Source organism: Lissotriton helveticus, chromosome 3_1 (assembly GCF_964261635.1).
Source record: "Lissotriton helveticus chromosome 3_1, aLisHel1.1, whole genome shotgun sequence".
Lineage (NCBI taxonomy): Eukaryota > Metazoa > Chordata > Amphibia > Caudata > Salamandridae > Lissotriton > Lissotriton helveticus.
The window spans coordinates 441,844,269-441,870,404 of NC_136061.1; the positions used below are offsets into that span (position 1 = coordinate 441,844,269).

Here is a 26,136-nt window from a genome sequence, read left to right on the forward strand (position 1 = left end):
TCATTAGAAAGCTCTACCATCAATTTAGAGTGGGTACGCTTCTTGTAAATGCATTCAGTACAAAATGGAAAGTTGGGGACAGGGTGGTATGGTGTCATGGTCCATTCTGTGAAGGACAAAAAGAGAGCATTCTGCATGTGTTATTTATGTGCCCACTGTATGCTAAGCTCCGTTCTGCCTGGATTGCACCAGTTTGTAGGCAGATGGGTATTGTTAGCTACCTTGTAGCCTTCAGAATCTTACACATTTACACTTCATTGCTGTATGTCTGTGCCACTGCCAAATTCCTGAGCCTGATGCGGGCGAAAAGGAGGGCTACCTTTGCTCCTAATGACAATAAAGTTTCTCAAAAGTTTTAACTGATTGTATAAACGTTTCATCATGATTTTTAATGATCTTTTATAGGGAACATTCGGCCAGATTCATCAATGTCCCGTTTTGCGAGTCCTTAATAGCGATTATTAAGGAATCGCTATTAAAGACTCGCAAAACGGGATTCATGTAGAAATCGCAAAAATAATTGCGATTTCTACAGCTTCCTTATTTGCGATTAGCAAATTGCTAATCGCAAATAAAGGCCTAAAGGCCCATAGGAATGAATGGGGAGTCATTCCTTATTTGCGATTAGCAATTTGCTAATCGCAAATAAGGATGCGATTTCAAGGGTGCCAGGGGTGTTCAAAGGACACCCTGTAGCACCTCTGAAATGGTGATTGACACTGGTGTTGCGCACACACATGTCCAAAGGACATGTGTGTGTGTAACATACAACTTAGAAAAATGCACTAAAGTGCATTTTTCTAAGTTTTCGCTATTTACCACGACTTCGCGGTAAATAGCGGCCAAAAATTGCAATTTCGCAATTCTGAAATGGTTCATGAATTGCATTTAAGGAATCTCAAACAGAGATTCCTTAAATGCAATTCCTCGCAATTTAGCGATTTCGCAATTTGCGATTTTTGCATTTGGGATGATGAATCCCAAATGCAAAAATTGCGCTCGCAAAGGGCCAGATTCTCAGAATCTGGCCCTTTGCGAGCCGGATTTCTATTCATGAATCTGGCTGAAAATCTCCAATGGATTATGCTCTTGAATAGTGATTGTTACCTAATGGACTCATGCAAATCGTTTGATATGAATACTTGCCAATACTGGGGTACTGTGTATATAGATTATGTGTTATTTATTGTCTACTTTTATGGCTATGCCGAAATAAAGTTATTTAGGATGATGATATTCAAAAGGTGAGAAATCAACAGGTCGATAATGTATCCACCAGAAAAAGCGTTACGAAGGTAAGTAACTTGTTCATCACTTCCTATTTTATGTCTGGAATGAAGTAGAGATAGTGGATGTTCCTGTTAATGATAATTAGCATGCAATCCTTTAGGATCTGGGAGTTGAAGAAGATGCGTTTGATGAGCATTTCATGACGTCATTTCAGACAATCTGGGAAATTGCCCACTTGCCAATACAGGGGAACCTTTTTCAAGGGAGAAGTACTTCACAGCCCTTCTCCGACTCCAGGTTCCATATTCAGTCCTGATGAAGACCCATCAGGATGTATCGAAAGCACACACTTCCTAAGATGGTCTAAACATCAACAATTTTACACTGAGCCTGTACCAAGAAAGTCCGGGTTTGGGCAAATTAAGTACTGATGAACTTAGCCCACCAATGAGAGACTACAGATTTGAACATATTGGCCAGGACCATTAAAGATGTGATCACTTTTTTCTTGATGCACAGGACAAGCGCTTTACTTCACCTACCACCTATGGAGCACCTCAATGTTTAGTTATTGAATTGATATAATCGTATCAAGTAAGAATACATCATTCTCAGTAATTCAGTTCTCTGGGCCTCCATGTTTCTTTTTTGCTACTTTTGTAGGGGATTTAGCCATGGAAGTGACTCTGTATATGATTCATTGTATAACCAAGGTACGAATGTTCTACCTAACTGGTCTATCTGACAGAACCAATTTTGTTTTGTACAGTATATGATACCGAGGTTTTGAGGAACGCATGGTCACCCCATTGATATTTAATGCTCCTTCTCTTGAAGAACACTGTGGTGAAGAGGAGCTACTGGTAAGTTTGCATCAAAAAGAGTCACGAAAAAAAGCCTCTACAGTAGGTAATTAGCAGCCATTATTCATCAGCAGTGAGTTTCTTTTTTCTGGGCTTTTAAATGTGCACTTTACTCTGAAGTAGAGTTCGTCCAACGACTCTTTTTATTATTATTATTTATTATTAAAGGAGTTTATAGAGCGCATGGTGACGCCATCCCGGCGTGTCCCCGCGCTGTGGAGAGAGAAAGAGCCGTGACCAAAAGAAAAAAAGGCTGAGCTAACTGGTAAACAAATAGGTTTTTAGCATTTTTCTAAACTTCGTTTCAGTGTCTGCTAATCTGATGTTGACTGGGAGGGAGTTCCATTTATTGGCTGCTAACACTCTGAAGGAGCGGCCACCCATTCTGGCTTTTTTAACGCGAGGAGTTATAAGTAGACCCGTTCCTCTAGAGCGGAGTGTTCTGCTAGGCTCATAGCAGAGGGCTAGGTCCGCCAGATAGGGAGGGGCTGTGTGCGCAGTGATCCTGTAGCAGATTAATAGCGCTTTGAATAATATTCTTTTCCTTATAGGCAGCCAATGTAACGCCGTGAGGGCTGGCTTGGAAGTAGCTCTTTTGGGTAGTCGAAGGACCAGACGTGCTGCGGTATTTTGAAGAACCTGCAGTCGCTTGATGTTTTTTTCTGTAGTTCCCAAGAGTAGCACATTGCCGTAGTCTATACAGGAAGTCACTAAAGCTTGGGTCATGGTTTGTCTGGCCTCTAAGGGAAGAAGATCCAAGGTACGATTGAGATTCTTCAATACCCCGAAACATTTCCCTACTACTTTGTGAATGTGGCCATCAAAAGATAGTTTGGAATCAATCCAGATGCCTAAATTCTTTGCTTCCTTACAAGGAGTAGGTAGAGGGCCAAGACAAGTAGGCCACCAGTCGCTTGTCCAGTTTGCATCATTTCCTCCTATCACCAGTACCTCCGTTTTGGAGCCATTAAGCTTCAGGCAATGTTCATTCATCCAACCCGCCAAATCCTGCAAACAGGCTTTAAAATTGGCAGCTGACGCGGTAGGATCTTGTGATAGAGAGATGAGCAATTGGGTATCGTCGGCGTATGATACTAATTCCACACCGTACGATTTCACCACATCTGCCAGAGGGGCCATATATAAGTTGAACAGGGTGGGGCTCAGGGCAGAGCCCTGAGGCACCCCCTGATCTAAGGCTATGCTGTCAGAGAAGTAGGTACCCCTTTGTACCTGAAAGCTACGGCCAGTGAGGAACGCCTTCAGCCAGCCCAATGCCAACTTAGTGACACTGTAGCAAGATGGAGTGCGCTACAGTGTCAAACGCCGCACTGAGGTCCAGCATGATGAGCGCCATCGTATGACCCGCATCTGCCCCTAATCGTAGGGTTTCAGTTGCTCTCAGAAGGGTAGTCTCTGTGGAGTAACCTGACCGAAAGCCCGACTGCGACGTATGAAGAAGATTGTTATTTTCTAGCATGACTTAAGGGCAAATATCATGGGTGTGGGTGGGGTTAACAAGCATGCTTCCTTAACAGTCTGATTTTTAGAAAACCTTTCACAACACAGACTGTGTAAATAACCTCACTTATGCCACTTGGAAGCCACTGTCCATGACTACTGCCACAGCCACTCATTAATAATCAGATGGAAGCCATGCTACATGTAAGGGCAGGCTACCCGACTGTTGGACTAACATTTCATTAATGGAGATGACCCATGGGCCAAGAGGTATCTTGTTCCACTGGTAGTTGAGAGATACCTTTAATGTCTACTGCTATTAAACATTAATGTGGGCTCTGTAGGAAACTTTTAACTTTCGGCACCAGTTAATTTAAAACTGTAAACATAGCTGACTCACAGATCCTATCGGTGAGATTGGCCCACTGTCTTTACTGCAATCCTTACTAAGCATTAACACTATGAACGAGAAGAGTCAATTGTGTAAAGTTTGACTTTGTTTCCAGCCTCTACTTTGTTCACTTCCAATCTTCTTTTCTGTATTTTTTCATATATTAGGATTTTTAAGTCCTGTGTTAGCCAAGTCCTGTTGATTTCACTAAAATTAACCTACATGGACTAACATGTTTACTTATTGGGACTTTCAGCAAATCCTCTTCATCAATTGGTCTGCTGTTGTGTCATTCAAATTTTGATTCCACCCAATACCGCATACAGAATAAGGCAGTGGGTCGACCCGCTTCAGCCATTTGCTAACTTCACTGTGCATTACAGCATTCTGCTCTTGTACAAGGAGCACATCTGTGCACAAAGTAGTGCATGTCAGTGTCAAGAACTACTAAGTCAAGGTGTTTTTTTTGGGACAAAATGTTTTCTTTTTTTTTATATAGTGGAGGGCGCATACAGCACAATGAAGTTTTACAAAAACCCTAACAAAACAAGCTTTGGCAAAGCCAAAAGGCTGGCAGTCAAAACTATACCTATTGGCCATGTCAGTCCTTGTTTAAATTCCAGTTTGTGACACATTCTGTACAGTGTTCAAGACCAAGTTATTTGCAGTCCCTGCTATCTAGGGCTAAAAAATTACGTAATAAGTGTGAGATTTGTACATTTATTAGTGAGTCAACCAGCAATACCTGAAAAGCGTATTCCAATTTTGATGGAGTTCTAATTTCTTGACTCTTTCTTACATTGTGTGGAGGAAGTGGTCATTGGTTCAGTGCTTGGGAACTTTTTCTCAGCAACACTTTCCATGATGGTCATCACAGCTGCAACGGCCTCTTCACAGGTGGGTTGGATCTGATCCTCGGGCAACTGAAATCCATACTTGCCCTTATCTCGCAACTCAATGGTGAAGGCAAATTCGACACCCTGGTCATACACCCAGTCCTGTGAGGTCCCGGTGGCGGGGTCTACACAAATGAAACACAAGACGATAAGTGGTTACTACACGTGCCCACGTAGCATTGCCCCTGTTTAACACATAGAGTGCAAATTCTTATTCTAATTCTTTGTCATGTTCCTTCTGCCCCTTAAACAGATTCCCTGATGGCTGGCACAGCTAAAGTTAAAAGGATAGTGTTGAAAGCATTGCTTTTAAGAAGGGGATATTTATAAAATAAAGTAACCTTCCTTTTCAACAGATTGTCATAAGGCTTAAAATACAAAGGGAGAGTTTTACAAAAAAGGCACGCAATGCAGCACAGCCCCCCACGAGGTTGTGCTGGGTTGCACGACAGGGACGGAGCAGGAGAGTGCCATATTTTCAGATATATGGCTTTCTCCTCCCCTTTCACTTGTGCCGGCGCTCATTTCAGTGGCTGTGCGCCATGCGCACACCTTGTCGCCATAGAACTAGGGTGTGTGCATGAGTCTAGCATAGGTTTTGTACAGGAAGAGTACCCTTCTTGTACAAAATACGATGAATAGACACAATGGAATGCTTTTGCTACTTTGTATGGGTGCTGCGCTGTGCAGCACATATGCAAAGTCGGAAAAGCGCAGAGAAATAAAAGCATTTCTCCTGTTAGCGCCTCCTTTGAAGGGGCATTAACTTTTGGCGCAAAACATGTCTACAAATCTTTGTAAATATGGTTTTGCATCAAAAGGCATGGGTGGTTGCATGGGAGCGCCCATGTTCCACCCATGTAACGCCCCCTTGGCGTTAAGTAACGCAAAGCAGTGGCTCACGCTTAGGGTGACCAACCGTCCGTAAATTTCACGGACAGTCCGTAATTTTGTCCGTCTGTCCGTTGTCCGTGAAGGATTCTTTAACGGACGCCATTTGTCCGTAATTTTAACCGGGCGCAGTTTCCACCCGCCTCCCTCTTTAACTCCGATGCTGTTCCAAAGCTCACATACTCAGCAGCATTGGAGACTCACAGCGGGATGTCCACCCTCACACCTTCAGCCCTTGATGAGCTGTTAAGAGGTGCTTGAAGGTGACAGAGGGAGGGGGTGCAGCTTCAGGAGCAGGGGCATCTATTCAGATGCAAACAGCCCTGAATGCGCCATGTCTGCAATTTAGAGGGGGGCTCACACATTCCATTTCTACCCAGGGCCCCAAACACCCTAGACTCGGCCCTGATTACACTGTGCAGCACTGGTTCACTTCACAGAGCTTAATTACTGTCACTAAATTGTAAGCAACCCTCGGTTCTTCAAACATGCAGTCTATAATGTAATAAAATTAAGAAATGGCACAATCGCACCCACACTGATTAACAAAGTAAGGAAGACAATCAGTTAAACCAGTTCTCTTAGAGTATCTCCTGTAAGTACTGTACATCGCAGTGGGGATGGCATTTTGGACAGAGAGCCTGTCTTCTTGTTGACTTGTGCAGGAGGGGGCGAGGAGCCCAAGATGATACTAGAATACTGCATGCCCACCCCTGTGTCCACCCTGTTGGATCCTGTTCCCCCTCCTGTGATGGCTCCTGTACCCCCTTCCCCCACCTGGGATGGCTCCTGTCCCCCCCTGTGGTGGATCCTGTCCCCCCCCCTGTGATGGCTCCTGCCCCCCCCCCCCCGGCCTGTGATGGCTCCTGTCCCCACCTGTGGTGGATCCTGTCTCCGCCCTGGGTGGCTTCTGTCCCAGTCCTGGAATGGCTTCTGCAGCGAGGGTGAAGTTCCTGATGGGCCTCTTCTCAAAAGGGCTCAGCTCAAAATTAACATGGAAAGGTGGGCGAGTAAGTAAGTGAAGGGATGTGTGGATGGTTGGATGAATTAGTGAAAGGGTGAATGAATGAATGAAAGATTGAATAAATGGATAATGAGAGAGGATGGATGGATTGATGAGTGAGGATGGATGAGAAAAAATGTAAATAGCTGGATGTATGGGTGGAAGGGTAGCCGGATGATGGATGAGGGGAAAGATGGATGGATGAGTGGAAGGATGGATGGATGAGGGGAAGGATGGATGGATGGATGGAGGGGAAGGATGGATGGATGAGGGGAAGGATGGATGGATGGATGGAGGGGAAGGATGGATGGAGAGGAAGGATGGATGGATGGATGGAGGGGAAGGATGGATGGATGAGGGGAAGGATGGATGGATGGGTGAGGAGATGGATGGATGGATGGATGGAGGGGAAGGACGGATGGATGAGGGGAAGGATGGATGGATGGAGGGAAAGGATGGATGGATGAGGGGAAGGATGGATGGATGGAGGGGAAGGATGGATGGAGGGGATGGATGGATGGGTGAGGGGAAGGATGGATGGATGAGTGGAAGGATGGATGGATGAGTGGAAGGATGGATGGATGAGTGGAGGGATGGATGGATGAAGGGGAAGGATGGATGGATGAAGGGGAAGGATAAATGGATGGGATGGATGGATGAGGGGAAGGATGGATGGATGAGGGGAAAGATGGATGATGAGGGGAAGGAAGGATGGATGGATGAGGGGAAGGATGGATGGATGAGGGGAAGGATGGATGAGGGGAGAAGGATGGATGGATGGACGAGGGGAAGGATGGATGAGGGGATGGATGGAAGGGAAGGATGGATGGATGGACGAGGGGAAGGATGGATGAGGGGATGGATGGAAGGGAAGGATGGATGGATGGATGGGTGAGGGGAAGGATGGATGGATGAGGGGAAGGATGGATGAGGGGAAGGATGGATGGATGAGGGGAAGGATGGATGGATGAGGGGAAGGATGGATGAGGGGATGGATGGAGGGGAAGGATGGATGGATGGATGGGTGAGGGAAAGGATGGATGATGGATGAAAGGAAGGATGGATGGATGAGGGGATGGATGGATGGATGAGAGGAAGGAAGGATGGATGGATGAGGGGAAGGATGGATGAGAGGAAGGATTCATAGATGAGGGGATGGATGGAGGGGATGGATGGGTGGGTGAAAGGATGGATGCATGATGAGGGGAAGGATGGATGGATGGATGATGAGAGGGAGGATGGATGAGTGGAAGGAAGGATGGATGGATGAGGGGAAGGATGGATAGATGAGGGGATGGATGGAGGGGAAGGATGGCTGGATGAATGGGTGGGTGAAAGGATGGATGGATGATGAGGGGAAGGGTGGATGGATGGATGGATGATGAGGGGAAGGATGGATGGATGATGAGGGGGAGGATGGATGGATGATGAGGGGGAGGATGGATGGATGGATGAGCGGAAGGAAGGATGGATGGACGAGGGGAAGGATGGATGAGGGGAAGGATGGATGGATGAGGGGATGGATGGAGGGATGGGTGAGGAGATGGATGGATGGATGGATGGAGGGGAAGGACGGATGGATGAGGGGAAGGATGGATGGATGGAGGGAAAGGATGGATGGATGAGGGGAAGGATGGATGGATGGAGGGGAAGGATGGATGGAGGGGATGGATGGATGGGTGAGGGGAAGGATGGATGGATGAGTGGAAGGATGGATGGATGAGTGGAAGGATGGATGGATGAGTGGAAGGATGGATGGATGAAGGGGAAGGATGGATGGATGAAGGGGAAGGATAAATGGATGGGATGGATGGATGAGGGGAAGGATGGATGGATGAGGGGAAAGATGGATGGATGAGGGGAAGGAAGGATGGATGGATGAGGGGAAGGATGGATGGATGAGGGGAAGGATGGATGAGGGGAAGGATGGATGGATGGATGAGGGGAAGGATGGATGAGGGGATGGATGGAAGGGAAGGATGGATGGATGGATGGGTGAGGGGAAGGATGGATGGATGAGGGGAATGATGGATGAGGGGAAGGATGGATGGATGAGGGGAAGGATGGATGGATGAGGGGAAGGATGGATGAGGGGATGGATGGAGGGGAAGGATGGATGGATGGATGGGTGAGGGAAAGGATGGATGATGGATGAAAGGAAGGATGGATGGATGAGGGGATGGATGGATGGATGAGAGGAAGGAAGGATGGATGGATGAGGGGAAGGATGGATGTGAGGAAGGATTCATAGATGAGGGGATGGATGGAGGGGATGGATGGGTGGGTGAAAGGATGGATGCATGATGAGGGGAAGGATGGATGGATGGATGATGAGAGGGAGGATGGATGAGTGGAAGGAAGGATGGATGGATGAGGGGAAGGATGGATAGATGAGGGGATGGATGGAGGGGAAGGATGGCTGGATGAATGGGTGGGTGAAAGGATGGATGGATGATGAGGGGAAGGGTGGATGGATGGATGGATGATGAGGGGAAGGATGGATGGATGATGAGGGGGAGGATGGATGGATGATGAGGGGGAGGATGGATGGATGAGCGGAAGGAAGGATGGATGGACGAGGGGAAGGATGGATGAGGGGAAGGATGGATGGATGAGGGGATGGATGGAGGGGAAGGGTGGATGGATGGATGGGTGGGTGAAAGGATGGATGGATGACGAGGGGAAGGATGGATGGATGGATGGATGGATGATGAGGGGAAGGATGGATGGATGATGAGGGGGAGGATGGATGGATGATGAGGGGAGGGTGGATGGATGGATGGATGATGAGGGGGAGGATGGATGGATGATGAGGGGGAGGATGGATGGAGGATGAGGGGGAGGATGGATGGATGGATGATGAGGGGGAGGATGGATGGATGATGAGGGGAAGGATGGATGATGGGGGAATGGATGGATGGATGATGAGGGGGAGGATGGATGGATGATGAGGGGATGGATGGATGATGAGGGGATGGATAGATGATGAGGGGGTGGGTGAAAGGATGGATGATGAGGGGAAGGATGGATGATGAGGGGAAGGATGGATGATGAGGGGAAGGATGGATGATGAGGGGATGGATGGATGATGAGGGGATGGATGGATGATGAGGGGATGGATGGATGATGAGGGGGTGGGTGAAAGGATGGATGATGAGGGGAAGGATGGATGGATGATGAGGGGATGGATGGATGATGAGGGGGTGGGTGAAAGGATGGATGATAAGGGGGTGGGGGAAGGATGGATGGATGGAGAGTGGGTGGGTGAAAGGATGGATGGATGGATGGATGATGAGTGGGTGGGTGGATGGATGGATGATGAGGGGAAGGATGGATGGATGGATGATGAGGGGAAGGATGGATGGATGGATGATTGGGTGGATGGATGGACAGTGGGTGGGTGAAAGGATGGATGGATGGAGAGTGGGTGAAAGGATGGATGATGAGTGGGTGGATGGTGGGTGGGTGAAAGGATGGATGAGTGGATTGGATGGTGGGTGGGTGGGTGAAAGGATGGATGAGTGGGTGGGTGGATGGTGGGTAGGTGGATGAGTGAAATGATGGATAGATTGATGGATTGATAAGTGCAAGGGTGAATGAATGTAAGTATGAGTGAAAGGGTGGATGTAAGGATGGATGAGTGAGTGAAAGGGAGGGTAGATGGACAAAAGGATGAATAGATGTGTGAAGGAGTGAAATGATAGATGGATGATAGGGTCAATGGATGGATTCATGAGTGGATGAGTAGATGGGTGGGTGGGTGGATGGATGGATGGAAGGAAGGATGGCTAAGTGAAAGGGTCGATGGAGAGAGAACGGGAGGATGGATGGATGACTAAAAGAGTGGATGGGTGGAAGGATTAGTAAGTGAAAGGATGGCTGGATTGGTGAAAGGGTAAATGGCTGTATGGATGAGTGAATGGATGGATGGGTTGAAGAGTGGATGGATAAGTGTACAGATGGATAGGGTGAAAGGGTGGATGGATGGATAATGGATGGATGAGTGAAAGGATGGATGAAGGGATGGATGAAGGGATGGATGAAGGGATGGATGAGTTAAATGATAGATGGAAGGATACATGATGGATAGGTTTGCAAATGGTTGAATATGTTTGGAAATGGCTGGGCTTAATTATATACTATTGCGCGACCTCTGATGTGTCTGTAAAACTTACCTATTGTCCTGAAGTTTTGTCCTGAATTTTGACCTCCTGTCCTGAATTTGTGTCCTGAATTTTGACCCTTTGTCCTGAATTTTTACACTCGCCGTCCTGAATTTCCACCAATGCCAGTTGGTCACCCTACTCACGCTGCTTTGTGTGACTTTAAGCAAAACAAGTTTTGCGCTGGGAAATAAATAGCAAAAAAAAATTGCACGCTGGTTAGTGTCACATTTGTGACGCTAAACTCGTGCAAAATGTATGTAAATCTACCCACATAGTTTTGTTATATTGCAGGATTTTGTAGGCTCTTTTCTATGGTTGTGGAAGTTTTGCAGGCAATTAGTTTTTAATACGCTCCATAGTACGGGATTGGCTGCAGGTAGATCTAACCACTATGGGCCTCATTTATGAAAACTGTTGCATCACTGCGTGAAAACAATGATGCAATAGTTTTCACAGCTTTCTCCTTGCGACAGGATGGATGTACCTTATTTAATGTACAGAAAAAGAGAGTGGGCAACCCAATCGTCCCTTTCTTTTTTTTAAACTTTATTTATCATTTTGCGACATATATAAAGCAATGCAATATCCCCAGTTTGTTCCTTCACAAATACAGTAAGAATTCGACACATTTAGTGACAATGTGCTTAGACACTCTCGAAAAGTATATCACAATGTGACTCAAAATTATAAAATATCTGACCAGTACTTGTTCATGTCTGCCTATGGTGCTGTAGTCTATCTAGCAGGCTAGACCATGCTCAAGAGGATATGCAAAACATTTATACAATAAAGTCAAAATGTCCCCATCTTTCAATCCATGCCTGTAGGTACTGTACCATCTGGAGTCTGACTAGGAGCAACCTGTTCCAGGCTCTGTAAATATATCTTGAGCGGATCCCATATATCTTTTGGACGAGACTTGGGAGGGATCAATGTTGCATATAATTCACAGTTAGTGTTGCAATAGGTGAGACTAGCAAGCCATGCAGTAGAGGTCGGGAGCAGTTTGCCACCCCTTCTTATGGTTATGTCCCGTTTAGCCAAAAGCAGCACCAGCACAACAAATGTACATTGTGTCTTGGGCATATTATAAACGTAGCCCAGGAGGGCGACCTCATGAGAGGGGTCTATTACCAATGATGTCATTCGGGATATGAGTTCAAAAATGGCTGTCCAGAACTCTGCTATTTTGGGGCAAGTCCATGTAAAGTGAGGAAAGTCAGCATAGGGACTGACACATTTACAGCAGTTGTGAGGCTGGGTTGAGTCAATCGGATGCGGTTTAGCTGGCGTCATATACACTCTCCACAAATATTTGAAATTAATTAATTTATGCCTACTATTAAGGGAGACTTCTCTGACCTGCGAACAACAGTACCCCCACTGGTCATCCAGAAAAGGATGGCCAAGATCGTGTTCACATGCCGCACGAGTCTTAGTGTCCCGGCTTGGAAACAAAGTCATGCTGGCCTTATACAGCTTAGAGATCAGTCGAGTCTCATCCGAACTAGAGATTAAGAGAGAGATTGGTTCAAAGGATTGAGGTTCCAGTGGATATCCCGCTATTGTAGCACGCAGAGCCCTACACCCCCTACTGAAAAAAACTGATCCATAAAAGTCAGTCCAGCTCCATGATTCACCCTCACACTGTCAAACACATGTCCATTCGGGAACAAGTCGCTAAACTTTGTCATGGAGTGGGATGTGAGCACCTGCAAAACTAGTTTCTCTCCAGTGATAGGGAGCCATAAATTGTGTGCTATGGGAATTTCAGAGGATTATAAGGAGCCGCATCCAGTCACTCGCGATAGTTTGCGCCATGCCTAGCTCGAGGTGGTCACTGTCGGTATGTCTCCAGGGTCCCGAGGTAATCCCTGGGGAAGTGCTGAACTGTATTTTAAAATAACCCACATGACTCCATTTTGTGTTGCCATACTCTCGGCAACCTGATGAAGAATTGCTTTCCAAGTCCCTGTTGAAACTTGCAGAACCCTCCCTGCTCCTTGAGGTCGAGCCGATTCCGAGAAGCTGCCTAGGTGCCTCACCCCCCAGTTGTGCCAGAGACTCAGCCACATCCTGTCTATTGTTGGTAACTCAACCTGTCACGACCAGCTGCCCTGTGACCACACCAACTGATAGAGGAAGCACGAGGCTGTGCACTGTGACCACACCAACTAATAGAAGAAGCACGGCACGGGGCTGTGCCCTGTGACCACACCATTGAGCAAGGGAGCCCGAGGCTGTGGACATTGTGCAATCAGAGAACAGATGTCCCCTAACCACGATTGCACCACAAGACTGACGAAGAACTTGTCAGAATGAGGAACTTATCAAAATGTGGAACTGTGTATTGTACAAATGGGCATGGCTAGCGCTATAAATATGTGTAAGCTGTGGAGTAAAACAGCAGTCTCCGTAGAATTGTCTTTGTACCATTCTGGGACCTCTGTCCTTAGCTCGAGCTAATAAATAACTTACTTCCCTCCTTGGCTGGTTGTCCTGGTCTCTTTGGTAATGTATGACTTGAACAAGGAGAACCCGTAGATTCTAAGGTGTGCCCTGCACCACTGGCTTTGACTCTGCTAGTGGGGGAGAGGTCTCCAAAAAGCCGGTTCTACAATCTGGCGCCTCAACGTGGGGCATCTTCGGTGGTCGTCATCAAGCCTGGTGGTCGTGAGGGGTCCGTGATCGAATTCCAAGGGAGGCGCGCCACTACATTGGCTGAAAATTGTCTTTGTGGGGCCGAGGTCTCCGATTGCATGATTCCTCCTTCCTGTGGGCTACCTGACTGCGGCCCTGACTGACGCCCCAGTTCCGGTTCCTAGTCTTTGGAGATCGAGACCTTTGTGACACGTGCCGTGTGATGGAAGATTAACGGTCAGGTAAGAGTGGGAGTGGCCCACTTCTTTGGAAAATGTAATTTTGATTTTGGTATTTGATTTGACTTTTGCAAAAGCCGAAGCCAAAGGGTAAGTACAGTTATAGGCTGTAAATATTCAGTTGTACCCTTTGACGTTTGGATCTGGGATACACATCTAGAGATGCCTGTACTTAGTAAATTCCGGAAATGGTATTGTTGTTGTTGTACACGGCACTCCACATTGGAGGAATCTTGTCAGATTCCTCCTCTGGGGACCCCTAATCATGAAGTCACAAATATACAAAAGGTAATACTGAATTGCAATGGCCAATATATAGTAGTTTTGAGCCTCCTGTATTATATAATTTAGAGGAGAAATTATTTCAGAGAAAGGTTAGGCCTGCGATGCTTGATTCCTTTTGGGTTTGGCGCAAGGGGTCCAAACAGAAAGAAATCAAACTCTAAAAGAACGAAGCTAAAGTAATGCTTATGAGTGTGATTTAGAAAGCCCAGAATAATGGTAAACAGAGAATAGGAGAGGGTATAGTAATCCCACCCAATTGACCCCGCGACTGCTCCAGTTGTTGCCCCTGCCCATACCCTGGTTTGTCCGGCTCCTCAGCCTCTTGTTCCCAACGCCCCGACTGTTCAGGCCACTGTACCCATGCCAGTCCACCCTTCTTTTCCTCTTGTTGCACCTTCCACTGGTCCCGTACCTGTCCAACATAATATGCCTTCAACTCCCATTGCAACCAACTCATTTCTTGTTGACAGTCATCCGACGTGTAATACAAAAAGGAGCCAAGAGGAAAATAAGGGTACCTACGGGATAGCCCTCCACTCAAAAGACCTCAATACCAAAAAATCCCTGTACCCTGGACGTTGGTTAGCATTCATCTAATAGGCATCCAAACACTGTTTACTGGAAAAAATATACTATTTAGATCCAGACTCACCCCCTCTCTATATATAGTGAGGTGTATTCTCTCTTGTGCCTAACCGTCCAAATCAAACCGTTGTTTGTAACTGCAAACGGGAGATTCCTGGGCAGAATTCAACTCGACACATCCACTGATGTCTGCTCCACTGAGACAGTACATCCACCCACACTTGAAAATAAACACAATAGAAAATGTGTGGTGAAAAGGAAGGCACCTCACGGGCGAACAACCCTCGGGGCGCTTGGCAGATGTTACCAGTTCCCTTTCCCCTTTCTCATCATCGGTCGCCATTCCTTTTAAAAATAAAATGAAGGAAGAAAGGTGTCCAAAACAAAACCATCTGTGTTGTGCAAAAGGACAGGTGCAAGACAAGAAGCTCAAGGAATCGCTCCCTGATGTGACAACAGAAGTGAGTAAAATCAGCAGACACACCAATGGTACAACTTTATTACTAGATCTGGTGTGTACTGGTGAAATAAAAAGGCTGGTAGCTTAACGTCGCATACCAATACCTGTAACCAACATGTTTCACTGCCTTATACACATTATGGCAGATTCATCAGGGCTCACCACTCTGTCAACCGCACCAGTGTTGGACATCTTCATTATGGAAACTTTAACCAGCCACGTCCTCTCATACCGGCTGGCAAGGGAAATCTCTCAGCCCTCCTGTCGATTGTCGTATCAATGGTACGAATACTGAACCAGGACCATAAATCATCCCAGGAATCTCATCCGACACCTTCCCCCAGTGCAGGGCTATTAGCGAATGCCTGGTCAGTGGTCCGTGATTATATCCCTTATGTAACTCCGCATAGGCCACCCACTCCCAGACGACGCACCTTGCGCAGACTGATAGGTAGTACACAGAAACGACTCGCTATGAGTTAACAAGCTCGTATGTGGATGGAAAATAACACTATGTACACCGCTTAGGATATATGGATGACAATGGATCAGTGGACACTAACCCTGGGCAGAGCACTTCGCTCCGCCCACGGAGTGCACGTAGTGTCGCCTACTACGCGATTTGCAAAGTAGGCGTAGTAGGCAACACTACACACACCCGTGGACGGATCGAAGTTGCCCACCGCCCGCCTCCGTCCCGCCCTCTTCTAGAACCCTAATTTGGATTTTTAATAGGTTAAAAGGTAAAGAAAAGCACTTACCTTTTATGCGGCGTCCCGGGGCTTCATCTTCTTCTTTGTGCTGACTTCATCCAACCTAATGCGCATGCGCGGGCGGCCGCGCATTTCTTGCGAGAAATGCGAATGCGCGGGCGCCCGCGCATGCGCATTTGGTTTGGATGAAGTCGGCGCAAAGAAGAAGATGGAGCCCCGGGACGCCGCATAAAAGGTAGGTGTTTTTCTATACTTTTTAACCTATTAAAAATCCAAATTAGGGGTGTAAAAGAGGGAGGGAGGGAGGCGGGCGGCACGTAGTGGGGCTACGTGAAGCGCGTGGGTGGGCGTAGATTCATGCCCACTTCATGAAGCTTCGCGTAGCCCCACTACGCCCAGGGTTAGTGGACACGAATTCAACAGATTGACATTTTTTGTGAAATGTGTGACATACTGATCCAAACGTGGGAGGATTTTGTAGAGTCAGGTCCACCCTAGGTCTGTCTGACCTTCGCCATAGGGTTGAAAAAGGGGACATTCAGGGCCCAGCACTATTATGCGATCTAATCACGTTAGTAGCCTACAGAGACTCCTTATCTAGTGTTTCGTTAAATAAGGGTTTCCCAATGAGGGAGGGACAGCCTGTTTGGAGAGACCGCGTTGCTGGCATAGATGGAAACCCTGAAATACCGACAGGTTTTAGGCAGATGTGGGTTCATGTCACTTGGAAAAGGTCTGACGTCCTCCAACTCAAAAGCCAATTGCCTGACCCACGTAAAAATGCAGCAGGTTATTATAAGGAATTGACTCAGACACTCCAATCTTCCGTAATGACTTTAGCAGACATAGATATATTAATGGGAAGTATGGTCCAAAATACGCCATAATGATCAGACAGAATTTGGCCATACGTGAAGGAATTTGAGGAAGCTGACAGAGCTCGAACTGGTGGTGAGAAAGCAGATCCCATGATCTTGGCCCTTCCAGCCCAGATACTTACTGCCATGAAAAAGATGTTGACACCCCACCGTATTAATTGGGACAGATCAGCTGCTTGCAAACAAAAGAAAGATGAAAGTGTCTCTGACTTTTTCACACAATTCGAAAGCACATTCAAAGACTATAGTGGACATGACATGACTTCAAAAGGGGGACGGCGACTGTTTGTGGATAAATTTGTGTCTAATCTGTTGCCAGAACTTGGGACTAAGCTCAAAATGTCAGAAAGTGCATGGCCCATTTCCACCCCATCTGGCATTTTGACAATGACCCAGTACTATGAGAATAGGGAGAATGAAGAGCGAGATAGAACGGATAAAAAGTCTAAAGACTTAAAGACAAAGGTCTTACTCCAACAAGCATACCCGACCCGGACCCAAAACAGAGGTGCCCCTAAGTTTCAGCGAATTGCCCTGAAACGTGCCCCCGTGACTCCTCGCCCACCACGGGGACCCAACCAGTGCGCTTATTGTCGCCAGGAGGGTCATTGGCACGACGAGTGTCCCTTGTTGGCCCAGAACAACTCTTCCCCCGCTGACCGCTTCACAGGACAACGTCCCCAGAGAGGACGAGGCCGAGGCAGACCTAGAACACAGTTACAGGACAGGCACTCCCTTATGACAGAGAATAGATTTGATACCGCTAATTATGAGGACCGCAATTACTTTACTGAGGATTATGAGCCTGAAGAAGGGACTGGGTTGTTGTCCCACTAGGATTGCTAAGGACAAGACAAGGGACCCGTGCCTATTCCTGTTGACCAAAAGGGACCGTATGTTCATGCTATAACACTGGGCTCAACGGAAAAATTCTTGGTCGACACTGGTGCAACTAAGAGTTCTATTGTCGACATGAGGTGACCTATTTAGGTCATCTCCTGTCGAAGGAGGGACGCCGCCTCACCCCTGAACGAATACAAACAATCAGTAAGATGCCCCCACCAAAAACACAGAAAGAGGTACGTGCTTTTATTGGTATCACCTCCTACTGCCGCCAGTGGATACCCAATTTTTCTTTACTCATTAAACCTTTATTGAGCCTCACACTTAAAGATGTTCCCCACCCACTCCCTTGAACAAATGAGTGCCAGCATGCATTTGAAGAACTGAAAACAGCCTTGTGTTCGGCCCCGGTGCTAGACACCCCTAGTTATCAGAAGCCCTTCACTCTTTTTGTACACGAGCATAATGGTTGCGCATTGTCAGTACTAACACAGTGGTTTGGTGACAGACAACACCCCTGTGCATATTTTTCTGCAGTTCTAGATCCTGTAGCCTGTGCACTACCCAGCTGCTTGAGAGCAGCAGCTGCAGCTGCCATATCCATTCGCCAATCTGCTGGCCTGGTCCTTGACACTGCACTTACAGTTATGGTTCCTCACGCAGTTGATTGGGGGACCCCACTGTAGGTATTAGTACGACTGTACCTGTGTCTAGCCATCGAAAGTAAGTATTTTCAGGTCAACTATGAGATGCGTGACGTGCATGAAAAAGTCCTTTTGTGTAACTAACACTGAGTTTTTCTTCGTGCTTGGTACATGTATTTTCACGTCCTATTCTGTATTGTGTGTATACAAAGACTGTGCCTTTGGTTTATGTGCTTAATATGCGAATTGTCCTGTACTGTCCTACGTGGTAAGTGCACTGGATAACTTGTTGTAGTGCACTCTCTCTCTCTCTCTCTCTCTCTCTTTGAGCCTACCTACGCTGTCCAGGAATGACCATGCTAGGATCAATTCCATATGACAACTGGATGGACTCACTCTTAGCCGATTGCTTCACAGAATGCTGTGAATTTGCTTTTTAATAAATGACGACACTGTACCTCACAAGTACACGTCTAATTGGCTTTAACACAACAGTGTTTGAACAAATTGACAGAAACAAAATACCATATTTTGCCATGTTACTACTCCTCCTTTCTGTAAAAGTGATGGCATTTAATTGGCTGAAAATGAAAGGACGGGTAAGAAGACTGATGTCCCCTAATCTGACCCTTAAAAAGGTAGCTATATGTCGGTGGCTTTTGTTTTTATTGCCTTAACGGCACCACCACCATCGTTCATGTTACCACACACATTGCATATAAGTAGAGTGACCAGATGTCCGTTTGGCCAGTATGGTCCCAGTTTTTAACCAGCTGTCCCAGCAAATTTCAAGAAATGTAGCTCATGTCCTGGTTTTTAAAAAGAGTCGACTTTGCCTATTTGTTGAATAAAATAAAAACATTTAAAAAAAAAAAATGGTGGGAGGTGTTTTTCTCGTTCTGCAAAACAGGGATAGTTAGCAGGTGTTTCAAGAAAACAATTTAATTAACAGGCAAGCTACTAGGTTTAAAAATTGCTTTTTATGTATGTTCTTATTGACTGTTCTGTAATTCTCTGCTGAGGAGCACGCTCATCGCTGGAAGTAAAATCGTAGTCCTTCTTCTAATTTTGTGAAATGTCCTGGTTTTTTTTTAGTTGTAGGGACATCGCAAGTCCTTCATTAACTAATGAAGTAGCCAGGTTGTAAAGGATAATGCAGAAATAAGAATAATATTTATAAAAATTATTTGAACCAAAGTGAAAGGAATGTTGTATTAAGCCCTGCTGAATGGGTACTGAGGTAAAGATGTTTAGTTGAAAGTAAGAAACATTAACAGGATGGGACAACACTCAGCCTGTGTACTATTATGATGTACAATACTAGGAAGAGTACCTGTAGGCCCATGATAATAACGCATCACACTTTTTATTGTGGTTAGCAGATCTCGAAGAAAATGTAGCCCTGCAGGAATTTGCTTTGTAACAACGGGTTTCTTTTTGCTGGAAAAGTCAGTTTGAATTTGACAGGCTATATGATTAATAATTTTAGATTTCCTGCAACAGCCATAAATGTTAAAGGAATGGACACAAAAGATAATATGTACGCTAGAAATTCCTATAGGTGTTTGTAGACCTGCACAACAGTGAAAGTTCATGAATGAATAATATACACAGATGCAAAGATTCAGAGTATCAACAGTATCTTCCTTTTTTAGTAAATGATACGTATTTCCTCAGCTGCTTGGGTTTAGGAGAGAAAACTAAATTGTGTAATATCTTCCCCTGCCAGTTCTCTAAAAATTCGTTTTATACTCACTGCTAGATTCAAGAATCCCCTCCAGTCATTGGAAGAGAGAGGTCCGACGGGACTCACAGCCTGACTGAAAGGCGTGGAAGACCTATGACCACGACCAAGGTGGAGCCGCAGAGCAAAGATATGCTGGAAGCGGTACTAACACCGACAAGGAGAATTAAAGAAAGAAGGGCTGTCCAGAAGCTCCCAGCCTGTTGGTCTACTTGTGCCTGAAGCCTCAGCCCATTGGGCCTAAATTGTGGGCTCACTTGTGCGGAGCCTCTGTTCCCCTTGGTCCATCTCCAGTCTGACCCCACTCCACCCTCTCTTCCTTTGGCTCCCTCAAATCCCCCTTTTTCACAGGTTTTTTTTTATCAACTTGATGAAGGAACAATGTACAAAGATAGGATAGGGTTAGTAGGGATGGACTTCACGGATAAAGAATAAGGTGCGGGTACCCTGTCTAAGGTACCAGCGATGGATTAGTTAGTGAACAGGGAAAAGGGATTGTGATCCCAGAGAAAGAACAACCTCGCCCTGCAACGTGGAATCTGGATCCGAGCTGGACGCATTGCTCCATCGCCGGTACTCAACAGCGCCAACGCTAAGATGAACAATGGGAGCCTACCAGTGATGGCTCACTGTTAAAGGACACTGGAAAGAAGAGCTCTAACAACACTAATGCCCTCTCCATCTATTATATTAGGTTACATTTCTCTCCCAATCACCTTGTATTCATTATGCCCCAAACGGGCAAGGAACAGTTCTTTTTTTCTTTTTCTGTGAAATTCTACATCACAATGCCATGATGATGATCGAGAAAGAGGTCCAGGAGATGATGGACATTGACCTGAATGACGACTGATTGTTGCCTCTGCATGGCAAAAGGAGGGACTGTTGAACTGTATTTTAAAATAACCCATATGATTCCATTTTGTGTTGCCATGCTCTCGGCAACCTGATGAAGAATTGCTTTCCACGTCCCTGTTGAAACTTGCCCAACCCTCCCTGCTCCTTGTGGTCGATCCGATTCCGAGAAGCTGCCTATGTGCCTCACCCCCCCAGTTGTGCCAGAGACTCAGCCACATCCTGTCCATTGTTGGTAACTCAACCTATCACGACCAGCTGCCCTGTGACCACACGAACTGATAGAGAAAGCACGAGGCTGTGCACTGTGACCACACCAACTATAAGAGGAAGCACAGGGCTGTGCCCGTGACCACACCATTGAGCAAGGGAGCCCGAGGCTGTGGACATGTGCAATCAGAGAACAGATGTCCCCTAACCATGACTGCACTACAAGACTGACGAAGAACTTGTCAGAATGAGGAACTCATCAAAATGTGGAACTGTGTATTGTACAAATGGGCGTGGCTAGCGCTATAAATATGTGTAAGCTGTGGAGTAAAACAGCAGTCTCCGTAGAATTGTCTTTGTACCATTCTGGGACCTCTGTCCTTAGCTCAAGCTAATAAATAACTTACTTCCCTCCATGGCTGGTTGTCCTGGTCTATTTGGTAATGTATGACTTGAACAAGGAGAACCCGTAGATTCTAAGGTGTGCCCTGCACCACTGGCTTTGACTCTCCTAGTGAGGGAGAATTCTCCAAAAGGCAGGTTCTACAATCGAATGGCGTGAAGTGGAGGCGGGTGCGTCAGGTCTGATTCAGGTTTACTCTAGGGAATGCGAGTGTCTGGATGGTACCATGAATGGAAGAAGCTGCATTGTGCTACTAGGTCGTGGGTGTGGTTGGCGACAAGTGCGTTTGCTGTAAAAAAACAATGTTAGCCTTACGGCGTTGCAAATAATTCAACACGTTTCCCCTTCATGGCATTATTCAAGCCCCACACATTCCATGTAATGCAGTTGATTTCAGACACAGTGTACAACCTACCCGCCATAATCACAAGTGGTCAGGACTACAAAATGCATGTCAATATCAACTCTAGCACGTGGACCGCAATAGTAAATAAGTCAAGTCAGGAACAAATGATACCCTAGAACAAAAAAAAAACCTCCCCATCCTCCCACCCATCCCCTATTTCTGAGTCCAGGGGAAATCCCAACAGCCCATGGTAATGTAAAGCAAGTATCACAACTATCAAATAGAAACACTGCAAAATGTGCGAATGTACAGTGGGAGAGGCAACGCCTCACCATGTGCACAGTAACCTAGAATATACTGTAAGTGAGCTACATATTGCCAGAGTCCAGTGTCTAACATTCAAACGACTTTGGAATATAAGGAAAAGGGAAAATATGCTAATAACACTCTATACTTATCAACTGGCTCAATGCTAACACCTTCAACTCGCTGAAAACAGTTCAATGCTTGAGCCAGTGTTCGGTAATGATGGCGAACTTTCAGGAGTGGGCGATTTCCTAGGCAGGCCAGTGTGAGTCCGATTTTTGAGGAAGTCCTGGGCCTCTGCTGGGGTTTCAAAAATTCTCGACTGGCCATCAGCGTCCACTTTCAGTCTCGAAGAGGACAATATTCCGTACCTGAGTCCAGCCTTACGCAGCGCAACTTTGACCGTCCCAAACTTTCGGCGAACCTCCTGAACCATCGCAGTAAAGTCAGGATATAGGGAGATGGAGGAACCCTGCCAGTCCAACGATCCTCGTTCCCGGGCCATCCGCAATGCAGTGTCTCTGTCCTTGAAGTTCAGAAGCCGTGCCATAATGGGGCGGGCAGATAGCCGGGGTTAGACCATGGGCAGAGGGTTCTATGCACCTGCTCAACAACAAAGGTAACTGTGAAAGACTCCCGACCAAACATGTCTACCAGAAGGCCTTCAACTAACCCATCTAATCGACCCGTATTTGTGGACTCACGCACTCCCATAATGCGGATGTTATTGCATCCACCGGTAGCTTTGAGGTCTTCATCCTTTATCGCGATGTTCTTTAATAGGTCTTCCATCCTCTCGAACCGTTTTGTAGCCTGGGCAGAGCCATCCTTTAAGTCTGAGATTCTGCCCACCGCGGTGTCAAGTCGTGATGAGACAGGCCCCCATCTTGTCAAGCCGTTTATCGGGGGCGTCAAAGCGAGTGTCTAGGGCTTGAAGGCCCGCCTTGAGTTCGGCCAAGAGTGCATCACTGCTTTGCCCATAGATCTGCATTGGAGCAGTAGCCTGATCGCCCACATCTGCCATCGTGGTAGTGGTTGTATCTGTCACACCGCCAACCTTTTCAAAAGGCAATTTCCGTTGCTTCGGATCTCCCTTGCCCATGGCCTTGGGAAGGGGCTGCTGGGAAAGGTGTTGCAGCAAGGCTGGTGATGCAGTGGTCCTGGCCTGTACAGTTCGGACGATCAGTGACCAATCCATCGAGAGGCTGCATGTTATTCAATGTTGTGCACCACCAGTTGAAATTCTCAGTTCCCTTATGCGCAGGGTCTTTCAATGTGGCTATCTGGCCATTGTCAACAGTGTCCACCTGGCTGCGCCCGCCCCCACTAAAGGATCTAACCCAGTCTGGGCCTCACGGAACGAAGATCATCCCCAAAACTGGCCTGAAACATGCATGCACCGGCCCGTCGCACCTCCGTGCGCAATAGATGTCTCTGTGCCCACAGCAAGCAGACCAATGAGGGCAAGATGTGCACCACAGTGATGGGGGCCGTGGAGGGAGCAAAAGTTGCTAAGGGATGGGCACTGTTCAAGTTGGGCTGCCAGGGATACCTCAGGCTGTGATGTTAGGCACCACTGGAGTCTGGGTGACAGGACACAGAAATGGGCCAATCTCCTGGTAATTCAGGGCATTGCAGTAAAACTAGGGCCCCCGCGATGCCGGCTAATGGTAGAGCGCACTGTGTCACCATGTGCCCTTCGTTGCCACACTTCTCCACCTGATCGCGGCCATGTCAAAGTTCCGGTGGCCCCGCGCACCGCTTGCGCTGGCGTACGGGCTGAAATTGAGGCTGTGGCTTGTTCATGCAGGCAGGCCTCAGTGCGGACATTGCCAGAGCGGCCGTGTCCGATCTTCTATATTCTGCTGCAAAACGTTGTTCCAGGTCCAAAAGCCTTGTGGATCACAGCCGAATCATCGCTGCATTGTGTGGCAGCGCGTGGACTCCGGGGTGACCGTTGGTTTCCAGGGACTCATCAGAGCTCCGAAACTACGCGGCCATCTTGGTCCGCGGTTTGTAGTACTGAAAATTCTGGACTCGTGTAATAAACTTTGTCGTAGCATGACGATTTTTATATCAAAAGACCAAGAATGGATAGTACACTATGTACAAGCATTTTCGTCATATTCCAGTAACGATTTCACCTCGAAATCGTCATTTTCGTACTGAACCCTTGGCTTCCATTTTGTGAACAGCAGCCATTTTGTGGATTGCCCTTACAGTAGGCCCTAACTGTGGCAGAACAAGTATTAAGGACATAACCTTAGCATGGGTTTGTGCTGACTCCTGCATGACCTGGCGAAAGCTGACTCCCTTGCCCGAGGCTGACCTCGTTGAGCCAGTTCCTTGTTAGGCAGCTGGTCAGATAGAGATCAAAGAGCAGGGCATTGCAATGTTTATTGTACACGCACACACCACTTTATCTTACTTCCATCTGTTCCTGTTCCTTCTTTATGGTCTATTTATGATGTGGGCCGCGGGCCTTTTCATTATGGGTCTTGTCCAGCTTGTCTAAAGAAGAATGTTTATTATGTGTTTTGTTTGATGATTAATTTTGGGCTGGATGTACACGTCCTGGGAATGACCAACAATAATGTAGAAAATGTGTGCCTAGGGCATATTAACTGGTATAAAAGGTCTGTGCTGAGACCATTCAGCAGGCTGCCTCATTCAGTTGCTTTAGGTGTGACTGGGCGACGTAGCCCCACGAATAATTGTAATAAAGATGTCTTTTCATATTTCAGATTCTCTGTTGATTTCTTTGCTGCTTTTGAATGGACTACTTATTGGTAAGACCCCTGAGAAGGAGTTTGGGGATTTCTAATACCTCAAATGGCGCCTCAACAGCGGGCCTCATCAAGAAGTGACTGTCTGGAGGAGTAATCTTGTCAGAGGACAGAAATCTACTGGGGAAGGCAAGACAGAAATCTACTAAAAAAGGTACTGTGTGCACAGAGGTTCTGGGGGATTCTTTGTCTTTGCGGCCCAGTATATTTTTGATTGTTCTGACTTAAACTCTCCAAAAGATGTCACTCACGACTGAGGAACCTTTTTGGCGTTTAAAAAAAAAAAAAAAGAGACTGTTAGTGCAGTTACAACTTGGCAGTTAGAATTTGGACAACTATTTGTTTGGTATAGCTTTGATAGGTTTGTATAGGTTTGTATATGCGAATTGCAATTTGTGTAGGCGGGTAATGAAGAGACTTTTCTCCATCTGCTTTAGTTGAAGTATAAGTGGGTCGCTCCCAGTTCTTAGTTCTTTGGTCCTTAGTTTATTTGAACATTGCAATTTTCAAAAACCGAGGGTCTTGTATATTTACGAGTGTATCGATAGAGATAGCCCCCTTGAAGTTGGAAGCTAGATTAGTGAGCTATAAGATGCCTGATCTTAGCGAATTTGGAGATTTGTGTTGGCCATCTTTGTATACGTTTGGATTAGCCGGCTTCCCCTGAAGGGAATAGCTAAATAGGTCAGATATACAAACATATTTCTTCCTTGGTGATTTTGTATCCCCAGGGAATTAAAATATGACATAATGCAAAACAAGGATCCTTTGTTCTGTGCAATTTGATGATATGCAGAACGATTTTTGGTGTTCTGCCAGCCAAAGTTAGTAAATTAAGTGTATTGTGGCTTCGTGCACATACAGCAGTCTGTTGGGCTGTGTTTTTGCAGTCTTTTGGAACCCTATTGAGACGGGTTTCTTGTAAATATGACTTAGCTAATATTTACAAATGTCGATTTGTGGGTTCAATGTGTGTTTCAATGTGTGTTTCAATGTCTATGTGGGTTTCTCATTGGTGTAACTTCAGTATGTGAATTGCGATGGTAATTTATGAAAACAATAGCTACAGCACTGTATTGCGTGTCCTGTTTGAATACTTTCTCTTTATGTTTGCAATGAGCTCAATGTGTTTGTGGTTTTCTTGATGTTTTCAGTCTGTTAAGTAAAATGCTGGTTAGTTAATGTTGAGTAGAAACTTGAGTAAAAGATGCAGAAATGAAACATATAATGTGATAAGATGGGTATGCGTTGCTCTTTAGTTTGTAGAATGAGCAATTGTGCACATATACAAAACTGCC

The 26,136-nt window shown here is 46.3% G+C and overlaps 1 protein-coding gene across 1 annotated transcript in view; it reads right to left on the reverse strand.

The window, feature by feature from the left end:
- Positions 1 to 3,592: 3,592 nt before the first annotated feature.
- The window catches only part of CPO (carboxypeptidase O), a 476,286-nt gene continuing 453,742 nt past the window's right edge, over positions 3,593 to 26,136 (reverse strand). The window contains exon 10 of the mRNA XM_078683635.1: positions 3,593 to 4,966. Coding sequence (XP_078539761.1) covers positions 4,722 to 4,966 — 245 coding nt within the window. The 3' untranslated portion in view covers positions 3,593 to 4,721. The remainder of the gene's footprint in view (positions 4,967 to 26,136) is intronic.